This window comes from Sphaeroforma arctica (assembly GCF_001186125.1).
Source record: "Sphaeroforma arctica JP610 unplaced genomic scaffold supercont1.1323, whole genome shotgun sequence".
NCBI lineage: Eukaryota > Ichthyosporea > Ichthyophonida > Sphaeroforma > Sphaeroforma arctica.
Genome location: NW_014039235.1, coordinates 5,007 through 17,315, shown reverse-complemented (window position 1 = coordinate 17,315; position 12,309 = coordinate 5,007). Strand labels below are relative to the sequence as shown.

The 12,309-nt window shown below is 43.1% G+C and overlaps 3 protein-coding genes across 3 annotated transcripts; 2 read left to right on the top strand and 1 right to left on the bottom strand.

Moving 5' to 3' along the window:
* Positions 1-1,152: 1,152 nt before the first annotated feature.
* Positions 1,153-5,118, top strand: SARC_10614 (hypothetical protein; the record flags this gene model as incomplete). Its single annotated transcript, XM_014295339.1, has 3 exons — positions 1,153-1,522; positions 1,878-2,344; positions 3,053-5,118. Coding segments are annotated over 3 exons (2,743 nt in total), but the record flags the coding sequence as incomplete, so codon positions are not given.
* Positions 5,119-8,581: 3,463 nt separating this feature from the next.
* SARC_10613 (D-alanine transaminase) lies at positions 8,582-11,964 on the top strand (the record flags this gene model as incomplete). The annotated part of the gene is made up of 5 exons (XM_014295338.1): positions 8,582-8,673; positions 8,951-9,137; positions 9,369-9,517; positions 9,723-10,002; positions 10,196-11,964. 5 exons carry the CDS (start codon positions 8,582-8,584, stop codon positions 10,286-10,288), a joined length of 801 nt encoding a protein of 266 aa, XP_014150813.1. The 3' UTR covers positions 10,289-11,964.
* On the bottom strand, positions 10,717-12,002 carry SARC_10612 (hypothetical protein). The gene has a single exon (XM_014295337.1). The coding sequence runs from the start codon at positions 11,553-11,555 to the stop codon at positions 10,752-10,754; it is 804 nt and encodes a 267-aa protein (XP_014150812.1). The 5' UTR covers positions 11,556-12,002; the 3' UTR covers positions 10,717-10,751.
* Between the last annotated feature and the right edge of the window lie 307 nt (positions 12,003-12,309).

Below are 12,309 nucleotides of genomic sequence, written 5' to 3'. Positions count from 1 at the left end.
GTGTGTTGCAATTAGCATTCCATGCTCTGTAGTGTGTTGCAATTTTTCCATGCACTGTAGTGTATTACAATTTCATTCCATGCACTGTGGTGTGTTGCAATTGCATTCCATGCACTGTAGTGTATTACAATTTCATTCCATGCATTGTAGTGTATTACAATTTCATTCCATGCACTGTAGTGTGCACAATGCACAATTGCATTCCATGCACTGTAGTGTGTTGCAATTACATTCCATGCACTGTAGTGTGTTCCAATTTCATTCCATGCACTGTAGTGTGTTGCAATTGCATTCCATACACCTTAGTGTTACAATTTCATTCTATGCATTGTAGTGTATTCCAATTTCATTCCATGCACTTTAGTGTGTTGCAATTGCATTCCACGCACTGTAGTGTATTACAATTTCATTCCATGCACTGTAGTGTGTTCCAATTTCATTCCATGCACTGTAATGTGTTGCAATTGCATTCCATGCACTTTAGTGTGTTGCAATTGCATTCCATGCACTGTAGTGTATTATAATTTCATTCCATGCACTGTAGTGTGTACAATTGCATTACATGCACTGTAGTGTATTACAATTTCATTCAATGCGCTGTAGTGTATTATAATTTTATTTCATGCACTGTAGTGTATTACAATTTCATTCCATGCACTGTAGTGTATTACAATTTCATTTCATGCACTGTAGTGTATTACAATTTCATTCCATGCACTGTAGTGTGTTACAATTTCATTCCATGCACTGTAGTGTGTTACAATTTAGTTCCTTGCACTGTAGTGTATTACATAATTCGATTCCATGCACTGGAGTGTATTACATAACTTGATTCCATGCACTATAGTGTGTTTCAATTACGTTTGGTGCTCTGTGCTATATGTGTATCGATGTACTCCTCCGCTGAATGACCTCGTCCAGGACAATTCGCAGTTGATATTCGGGTTGGCTGCGAAAAGAACAGTACCCTCTCGCTAATCGTACCAGTTTTGCCACATCTGATGCCTACCCCATACATATCCGACAAAATACATCAACAGTACCCTCTCGCTAGTAGTATCAGTTTTGCTACAACTAATGCCTACCCCATATATTATTCTATTTTTGATCCATATCTGGTTTCTAACCCACAACTATCCGATCACATACACAGAGGCTCCCAGTGGAGTCTGTGGTGCCGCGTCTCACCGCAGCGGCTGCGGCGGCGCAGTTTTCGGCGCAGGGCAATACTAGCACAGCACTCGCGGCAGTCACGGAGGTTGTAGTTAATATGCTCGAGGACCCGGACGCGTTCGTACTCAGTGTAGAAACTGATATGGCTGAATTCGCAGACTTTGATACAGATCAAGAAGCGGTAACGGCCCTGCTGCCCCGGGCGCTGGGCAGTCCCTTTTTCTTGTCGTTGGGTTTGGGTGCGGTGGAGATTGTGGATCAGGTAGCGGCTGCCTTTTTGGATGAAAGTAGGGAGGTGGCGCTGAATGAGATGTTCTTGCTCTCCTGGGCCAGTTTCGTGGCCAGTGAGGTATGTACGTGAGTCCATAGTGCTGGCTTGTTCTGTCGCGTTTTTGGCCGCTTTTAAGTGGTGTATCGGATATCTGCTGGATAAAACTATGCGACATGTACGTGATTATGCCCGTCATTGTGTAGTCGTCTCCCTCGTATCCGAGCTCCCTTAGAGTATATGCACCGGACAAATCGCTTTCGTATGTGATTTCATTCCTGCAAGTGTGGTCACAAGCAGCTTTCAAGTTTGTGTTCCATGAGTGCGTATGTGTACATCAATCTGCACCACTGTACAGATAGCAAGCCAGTTACGACTCTCATTCCCATCCTGACTTCCAACTCTGCCTTATCGCTTACCACTCACACCCTCCCAGGTCGTCATGATACTCCTTACGATGATGGTGTACTCCAACCGAGATCAGGCTGAGATCAGATCCCGGCACAAATACTTCTACATCCACTTCCTCTTTGGGGCCCTAATTCTCCCCTTTGTCGCTATTTTCTTCGTGGGTGTGGCGCTGTTTCAATTCACTTATGATCCGGATGTCAACGCAGCGCTGTTCACAACAGCAACCAGTCTGATGGCGATAGTGGGGATCATGTTTGTGCTCGTTCCTTTCACATACAGGCAGAGATTCATGTATGTGGTATTCAAGGTGCGCAAGTTCCGGTACCAGAGCTACTACTTTGTGCTCCTACCGTATCACATTGGCCTAACCTTGGTGGTCATCGCGGGTCATCTGTGGTGCTACTACGACCACGACTCGTGTACGGTGTATTACGATTACGTCTTCATCACCTTTGCCATAGTAGCAATTCTCATCGAGTTCGTCTACTACAGGTGAGTGGTTTGAGGATTCCAAGCGTAACGGGCACTTCCATATATACCACCACACCCAACGTCTATCTGTCCACATTAGAAACAATGACAAATCAGAACCAATGTGGAGGCATACGAATGTCTTGCGGCAGCGTCGCTTCGATTTATTTATATGGTGATGGGTCATCTGTGCTAAAGCACTGGGTGTTCTCGTTTATGTACCTTACCGGACCAAGGCTCGCTGGATGTGAAGCTGTTCAATGGTTACCGTGAAGTGTTGTTTTCGACCACAGTGACGTTAGAATACAATATGTTTGTTGCATTTACGTATATAAATATATATATATACTGCTCGGATACTACTAGGAGCTGTTCTTCATTACGCCACACCATGTGCCCTCGTGTCGGGACTATGGAGAGCAGGCGCAAGTTGCCCGTCATGATGTTCTCATGATCAGTGCATATTCCAATTCACATGTCGTATATTCCAATTCACATGTCGCACAATCCAATTCATATGTCGAACACTAGTATGACTGCCACACATGTGAATCCGAGTCTTCCCGCCCTCCCCTTTGCGAAGGCTTGATAGTCGGCTTATAAACAACCATCCATCAATAGCTCACACACACTTGCGCTGATAGCTGATAGCTGTACTCGCACATAGCTGCACACATTGCGCTGCCCAACCGTGCTAATGGATGTGTTGCATTGTTCGCTCCTCCACAGCTACCGCCTGGGAACGCAGACGTACACGACCCTCATCTTTGTGGATTCATGGCAAGCGGCGCGGCTCATATTCCTGTGGGGCACCTCATACGCCGTGGGATATGCGTACACCGGCTGGCGTAATACCAAGATGCTCAGCGCCCTCTGGATATCCTGGCAGCTGATCATCTTAACCACGGGGGCGGTCTTTGATTATTTCCTGCTGTTGTCGCTGAAAGCGTTCACCCGCAGAAACGGATACGACTTCATCACCGAATTGAACATGGCGGGGAATGCGAATCAGATGGTGGATCTAGATAACATCTCCATACTCCTCGATGACTCTGAACTACGCACATTGTTTGTGGAATTCTCGGAGTATCGGCATTGCAGTGAAATGCCAAAGTTTTTAGTGTGTATGCGGGAGGTGGAGCGCAGGTACAGGGCTACGGATGACGAGCACGTGCGCGTGTGTGAGATTGACGAAGCCATACGCCGCATCACAGCCGAATTCGTGACACCTGCAGTCCTAAATATCGCCGGCGAGGTGCAGGCACTCTTGGTGCACAATCTTTCGGAGCTATACGGTGTGAGTGTGACTAGGCGGTATACGAGCTCTGTCTCGGCCAACTTTGTACTCAATACGGACTCGTACCAATCGCACCAAGCCATCAACTTCCCCGCAGAGGGACCCCCGCCGGACACCGACTGGGACGAGGTTCTGGACTGGTTCAGGCCTGCGTATCACCAGATCCAAACGATACTGCGCATGAGTGTGCTACCGGTGTTCCGACAGAGTCCGCAGCTGATGCAAATACTCGAGAACAGGCACGCTCAGCAGGACGCCTTGCAGCGAGACGGGGTGTTACATGCAACTACACCAGCGTTCAACATGTCGGAAAGGGTCAGGTACATTGCCAACACAGAGATTGTTCGCGCAAATAGCTCGGACGGGAGTGCGAGTAACCGACGCTCGGAGAGAGGGCGGCATTTACTGGGGGATGCTGAAGGCAGCACGCGCACATTTGAAGCAGTTCCAAGGGCTGCCTTGGGTGCAGTGGACACGAAGGGTGATTGCCTGTCGAGTGGCCATAAGACTGGGCGAGCACCCGTACTGCAGCGAGGTACAAACACGTCTATGATGGCAATAGATAGCGATCTGGCTGGGAGCGGGCGCCATGATGTGTATAATATGCCAGCTGCTGGTACGAGCCCATGCAAACCACTGAAGCCTGGGAACTCGCCGGGACAACAAGCAGCCCTACAGGCGAACAGTGTGCTCGATGTTGACGGGGGTGGGTTGTGTATGAATTTGAACGGCCCGCAGAGCCTGCACAGAAGCATGAGCAGTGATAGAACAACTCAGTCGGATAGAAATACACACGCATATGAACACGGCCAAAATCCATACACCCCTAAATACTTGCATATGAGGACATTTACACGTGGAGATGCGGATTCTAGTGTAGAAACGCACAAGCCCACCTCGAGCACAAAGGACATGCAGTCAAGCACCTCTATAGAGATGGAGAAAAAGGTCACTGGTAGACGCCTTGATATTATGCAGGCGCTTAATAACTCTGAACGTTTAGATCACGGTTGGAGCCAACCAGTCACTGTAAAAAATATAGCAGAGGCATCGCAGATACCTGCACTGAATCTCGATACCTCACATAACCCCGCACAGGAAACCCCTTCACAAGAAACATCAAAAATAACTACGCAAGAGACATCACGAATACAAACACAAGCACTCATACCAGATCAGGCAATATCAACCGGTGTTGTGAAAGACACATCCGCTGCGGCTACAAATACGACTGATGGCATAAATCCGTCCACGGTCGATTCCACAGATGCATATACGCGAGAGCAGGATATAGGGATCGGTGACCACATGGTCACGGAAGCGAAAGCAGGAGAGTAGGACGATAGGAAATGTTCGCCTGTATTCTAGGTGAAACTCTTCTGGGGACAATATAACTAGAATAAAGAAATTCTGTAAGCCATATTGATGCACAACGGTTGACGCACATTGGAAATTGGTTTGGTGCACGTGCGTTATTGATGTGGCTCGTCCTTATAAACTTATGACACACAATGCCAATGCTCGGCACGTTTGTTGTCTACGGTCCTCATCAAGGCGACATATACGAGCTCGCAACGAGTTCTCGGAAGTTGAAGTTGAAGTTGATATTCCAGTACGGGGATGAACTAAATCGCGTGCGCATAATAGCTTACGTTTATGCTTTACACTGAAGTGTAAATCCTATCGTAAGCACGCGGATAGCAATCGATTAGATGGTCTTGCTCCTGAAGTATTGCAAGTGTATTGTACCTGGATCGATATTTGTTGTAGATCCGCCTTTACTTGTGTGCGTGTTTCTTCACACACCTATGTTTACACATATTGACAAGCCTGTGTGCAGACTGATACAAGTGACGAAAAGTGTCAAACTGGTCTATACGATTAAAAAATGAATGATTTTGTAATCATAATACTTGAGCGTGTGTCATCAGTACAAATAAAGATTTTGCTCATAATGTGTAGTAGAAGTCTATCGTTCATTCTTGTATGTCCACATCTGCGTTTAGATATATGAATACGTGTTCATTGTACATCATTTGCTTCACAAATGTCAAGAGGCTTATGCTGTTCCCACCAAACTGTTCTTTTTGAATCAGATTTTTTCGATAGATATATCGTGGTGTCCGTGATCAGTTGAATACCTGCAGGCTAGCATCGGATGCCTCACCCAAATTGTATTCGCCTCTGTTTGTAGAGATAGTACGCGGGATGCGCCATGGTTCCTATCCTTCTTTCTACATGTACAGAATAATAAATGATTGCTTCTCAAATCTCACCCCAAAGTGATTTTGAATCTCAATCAGTAAATAGACTGCTATACTTTTTAGATAACTATAGAATGACATTGTTCTGACAGGACTATTTATATAAAAAAAGCTTTATTTCACTTTCTGAATGATAAAGAGGGCAATACTGCCATAAATAGCCCTTTAATGTTCAACTTTTCTCATTTCTTTAAGTCACAACCAATATGATGCTGGCGTACAGGCGGTGCATCCGTGCATGTTCTGTCATCAGCAGATTTATGCGGTCAACAAGGACATAACCATCTTGTACCGAAAAAAAGCGGTCAACAAGGACATCTTAAATACGTGAAACTTTCTCCTCTAAAGCGAGAGAGAAAGAGAGAGAATGGAGAAACAAAGTTATCCGAATACGAACCTATGAACTATGAAGTCACGGCGTGATGTACCTGTGACCCCAGACGGACAATCGACAATTCGACATAAATATGTACGTAAAAAAAAATCAAAAAAAATTCGTTTTGTTATTTGTAATTTGTTTTGTTTTTATTTTGTCAACAAAAATTAAAAAACCAAGCAAAACAAATATATATCTGCAATATTTGTATGTATTTATAAATAGCCTCCTTTTAGAAAAGGCAAATAACCATAGTTAGCTGAAGGCGCCGGGCTGCAGCCTGCATAGCAATGACATATTTTATGGACCAAATGATGATTGTTCAAAAATTTCAAACATTTTTTATTACATTTTACATAGCCTTCTGAATTATACTCATTTTACCACAAATTTATAGCTTTCAGCGGTCCAGCCTTAAAAAAGCCTTCTCCTTGCATAAATATTTACATTATAGTTATGGATATGCTTTTTTGGACTTGTCTTTTTCTTTTCTCCAAAACATAGGGCTATAATCTGCCATACATCCATGTATGGTAAATATTTTTATGAAAAAAATAGCGGCATAGGCTATAGCGGCAAAATTGAACAGCTATGCTTTGTTTTTGTTATTATTTTTACAAAACGAAAACCCTTCACTTTTTTTTAAACCATATTTTTACTTTTATTAGCCATAGCTTGTTCAAACAGAGAGAGAGGAGTCAGAGGACTCGTATGCATCTGATGCAGTATGCCGTAGACTATGCATAATGCATATATAGCTCCTAAAATATTTTTGTTTTATTGAAGGCTATTGCCGAATGTCACTGCCTTTTGTTCTTTTTTTGGTCATCAGTGGAGAGGAGAAATTGTTTGACGATGAAAAATTAAATGAAAAATGAACAAATATGATATTATTGGTTGTTTTTAGGTTTTTAGGTTTCATAGTTCAGTTTTATATATATATATAAATCAACCCGCCAAAATTCTGTATGAACTTTAATTTTTATTTCACTTCATTCCTGAAAATCAGCGGTGAGATTGGTGTCGTCGCAATACATAGAAAATGAAATTAGGGCTTCGAAATTTCATATTTCATATTTCATTTCATTTTCGAAATCAGTGGTGAGAACAGGCCAAACCGGTTTCGGATTTTTACCATTTTTCGTTCGGATTTTTTGATTGGGGTTTCAGTTTCGAGAACAAAAAATGTCCTCGAAAGTCGACTTTCGGATCGGACATTCTGAAAATATTTACGGGAACTCTGGTTTTCGGACTATAAACGTACTTTGATATGACGCAGCACATTTCAGAATAATTACATTCTGATTGGCACAATATATGCCTCCTTCTTGGTACATATTTATTTACTACATATTTATGTATATATGTACGACAATAATATATACACTCGACGTAAATACTATACTACATTTTAAGTATACACATACGGTTAAAAAAAACTTTCACACACGTTTCTGAATATTTACATCTAAAATCTATAAGCTCCTCTGTATGTTAGTGTGCCACCAAGTGACAATACATGTGCTACCAAGTGACAGTTGATATGCAACCAAGTGACAGTTCATATGCCACCAAGTGAAAGCTCATGTGCCCAGCTCTGATTCAGTGCCTAGTTTCGCTTGCTGGCCATATGGGCATCTATATACGCGTCGTTGTCGTTGTAAAGATTTTGATAAATGAACAATTACGCAATAAATAAGGAACGCACAGGTGAATTTTGCTTAAATCACAGGACTTCCATGTGGTTGACCACCCAAGCTGTAATGGTCTGAGCAAGCTTTTAATTTTCAAAATGAGAGCTGGTCTCTCCGTTCTGATAGGACTTCAAAACATGCTTCAGATATGCACTCATTTTTCCCTTACATACATATAAGTACCCTTTTTGGCAGGTTTATGGCTTTATACTTATTAAATAGATAGTATCGAAGATTCCCCACGAACCAAGTTTGCGACAATATGCACACTTCCTGAATTTTATACATTTACCGTATATTTAAAGCACTTTATAGCACACTCGAGAAGTCTAAAGAATTATCCCTTGATTTCGTGGCGACTCCCATATTTCTGTATGTATGTTTATATGAGTTGTGTCCTTTAACGTGTCTATTACACAGACCGTTCTGCTGTTTCGCCCTCACAGTTCTAACACTGCACGCACTTTGTATATTTGTGTACAGATTAGTTAATATGTCTAACAATGCGCACACTTTGTGCAGATTAGTTTAGTTTTCAAGTCTAACAATGCGCACACCTTATATATATATTTACATGCAGATTAATAGTGTCCGAGAAACTCCTCGGCATATCGAATAAACGTAAAGATGAGCAGGATAGTATATCTAAATGGAGAGTATATGGAAGCGGCTGATGCGAAGGTGTCCATCTTTGACCGAGGCTTTACCTTTGCAGATGGGTAAGTAGGGCGAAGTTGTTGTATCCAATGCGCGATCTTAACTACAGGTACAGCACGTACGCACCTCCGAATTAATTGCTGATATTGAGGTGTTAGTTAGTGTTTTACATGGATGATGTGTTAGTTAGTGTTTCACCTGGAGTTGCTTATTGGATAATTGCGATTTTCCTCTTTGTTGATATTCTGTATTCAAGTGTTTACGAACAATTTTCTATTGAGTTGATCAATGATTGACAAAAACTTAAAACATTGCTCATGTTTTCCATACACAAAAAAGAGTGTATGAAGGAATCGGAATCGTAGATGGTGTGGCTTTTGATGCGCTCAATCATATGAACCGCTTGAAGCGTTCGCTGAAAGAGCTCGAGATATCACTGTGTGACGAAGAAGTGGAAGCTCTCCCGGAAGTGTGGGCGAATTTAATACATCGGAATGATGTAGAAGAGGGTCTCGTCTACTTACAAGTATGTACAAGTATGTTGTACACACATACTTTGGTGTCAGCACCCTAACTGTGCTGTTGCTTTATTTGCGTATCAAGAAATGTCGATAGATTGCTTGTCTGATCAGTGAAGACCTTTCGTTAGCCATTTTCGTGTGGCTCTATACATAATCGTATTTAGTATTTGTGATCGGCCACGTATATAATTCTGTCTGCTCTTTATATTATGCAACTATAATGGTTTGATGTGTAGGTCACACGGGGCGCTCCTTCCGACAGAAGTTATATGTTCCCGTCTTCAAATGTTCGTGCCACAGTAGTATTGTTCGTACAGCGCATGAACCTCATCAACAACCCTGTGGCGAAAAGAGGTCAGGCCGTCATAACCATCCCTGATAACCGGTAAATCCGCACTCAAATCTCTTAGTTTATCTGTTGTGTTGCGATAGGTTTTAATGAATTATGCTACAATTATTCAAAATTAGGAACATATACTCATTAGCTGCCTTATTTATATTGCTCGGGCAATCTGTTACGAGTCCCAAGCCAACGTTATACAGCTTAGCAAGTTTTAATTTCCCCCCCCCTCACATTCCTCGTCATATAGATGGGGAAGGCGAGACATTAAGACAATTCAGCTACTCACTCAGAGCTTGGGTAAAAACGCCGCCAAAGCACAGGGCTGTGATGATGCCTGGCTATACAATCCGAGCGACGATATGGTGAATGAGGCGTGTTCGGCAAATGCGCACATCATTACACGTGAAGGGGCTTTGGTTACGCGCCAGTTGAGTACGGATATACTGCATGGAATCACGCGTGCATATGTATTGCACTTGGCAAACGATCACCATCTGACCGTGCAGGAGCGATCGTTTACGCGACAGGTAGGTGTGCACTACTTGCCGAATACCACCGACTGTTTTAGTATCACTCTTGGTTCATCTTACGGGCAATTTATAACCTGCTCGAACAATGTTGCGTAAGGTCAGGATTCTTGTGCGATTGTCCGTTCAATATTTGTCAAGGTGCCAACTAAATACAAATGTATCGTTAATTTTCGCATCTCATTCTTACCAGGAAGCATACGATGCGAAGGAAGCCTTTGTTACAAGTTCATCGGTATGTTTGAGGAATCCCGAAAACTCGGAGTTGATTGTGCTTGAAGGTTGAGTTGTAGTAGACATGCTATTTTATACGCTTTCGTGTACAGTTTGATACGCCTCACGTCCACGTTTCATACTGTATTTGGATTATCTCCGCAGACGTTTGTATATCCAGTAGTGAACATTGATGGGCATTTAATATCCGATGGACAACCAGGACCCATCGCGAAAAAACTTCGTCTAGCTTATATCAAAGCAGCAAGAGCGAATGCTGAGTTACATCGTAGACAACAGACGACGTAGCTAAGAGAATTTTTTTCTGAATTAATGAAATATTCTTTCCCTTGCGAAGAAGTAGTAAATGCTCACACCTACGTCATAAACTCTTTCGGACTAAACGCAGTTGTCCTAAACACGTGGATTCTGCAGAGTATGTATTTTAACGGTAGTGTGCACCAGGCAAGACACGTATTAGTTGAGAAAATATTACGATTACAATCAAATCACCTATTATTTATTCTTGGCAGGGTCTACCTTACCATATTCTCCAAATGTTTTGCATATGTATATGAGAATGGATCCTTGTCAATCTTGCTATTGAGCTTGCCATTGCCAGCGGTAAAGAAACGATCGTACATGTGATCCCCACCACCCCAAGCGATGATTGCACAGTCTCGGGGGATATCTACCGTCACGCAATCACATTCCATCTCTGAGTTAACGCAGCAGTCGTCCGTTTCCTGAGCACCAGCACTTAGCCTGCCTGAGACTGAGTGGCTGCTACCATCGTAGTCGCAGAGCCACGGATCCGCCTTGTGGGTCAGTTGAGATATCGCCTGGTATTTTGAACGGGTGTGTATGTAAACTGCGTTATCTTCATCATCCAAGATGTCATCGGCGTCCGTCACATGGTAATCGTAGAAGGCAGATTCCTCCCATTCGTCATCTTCGATGGAACTCTCGTCTATCGCGTTCACCGAATCCAACCTCCAAGCATGGGGTAGAGATTGCGGTGGACATCGATGGCCTGGAGTGCCAAGCTTCTTCATTTGCATAGTGTGCCCCTCGAGATCTTCTCTGAGTTGTTGTCGTACTCGTAGTAATGTCGCCGGCTGCGGACGTGCAATGTATGCCCGATACAGAAATGGAGTTGGGCAGCTAGGCACATTGTTTTCCTTCTCTCCCTGATATTGCGGCTGAGATCGCTTCCTGAGTCTCTCATGATTATCGGGTACTCCCGCCTCGTTGAGTGCAATACGCTTCTGTCCTCCTTGCTCTTTCTCTATACCGCGGGAAATATCTACCAGTGGCGCACACTGAGTGGCTGGATGCATCTCTACAATATTTTAATACAAGTCAGATCCTTGCCGCAATCAGGTGCAAGTGGACGAGTTCTAGCTGAGTTCTTACTATATATTGTATAAAAAAATGTATAAACCTTCGGTCTCTAAGCCTCGGCAAAATCGCAGTTGAACTATACTAGTTGATTTATCATAATTGATATTTACAGAAAAATTTACTATGCGTCCCACACAATACCATCCTTTTGTTGATAAGCTTTGTCTCAGAAATTCAGAATGCCAGGTTACGGAGCAATCTGTGCTCATCTTTGAACACACAATGCGATAGTCCTGACCCCTAAAAGGCCTAAGGCGTTTAGGCGTCAAAGCCTCAACAAAGGTTCAAAATCGCAAAGACAACAAAAGTCTCAACCCCACCTCTGAAAAAGTATTAAAAAAAAAGTATGAATATTACTAATTTATACAGTCAGCGACTCAGCGGCAGTCGCGGCCGCAGGCCTAAAAGGCCGCAGCGGCGCAGGGCCTCAGGCTGAGCCAGGCACTCGCCTCTCAGTATCCCGGGACTTCAGAGTCCGGTCACTTGTATAATTAAATATTTTGTAATCTTGATCACTCTTGTGTTGTTGCGTCAGCTATTCAGCTTTGTGCCTTTGTCACTGTGTGCGTGTCTGTGTGATCACTGTCTTCTTTTTTCTTTTTTAACCAAAAATCAAACCAAATTCTAAAATACTTCTCCATGGATTTATACATCGAGATTAGCAATAGACTCTCTGTATTCTTTACTCTC

Bases quoted from the DNA above. Each gene is read 5' to 3' on its own strand.
- SARC_10612 (XM_014295337.1), bottom strand. From the start codon at position 11,555: ATGCATCCAGCCACTCAGTGTGCGCCACTGGTAGATATTTCCCGCGGT.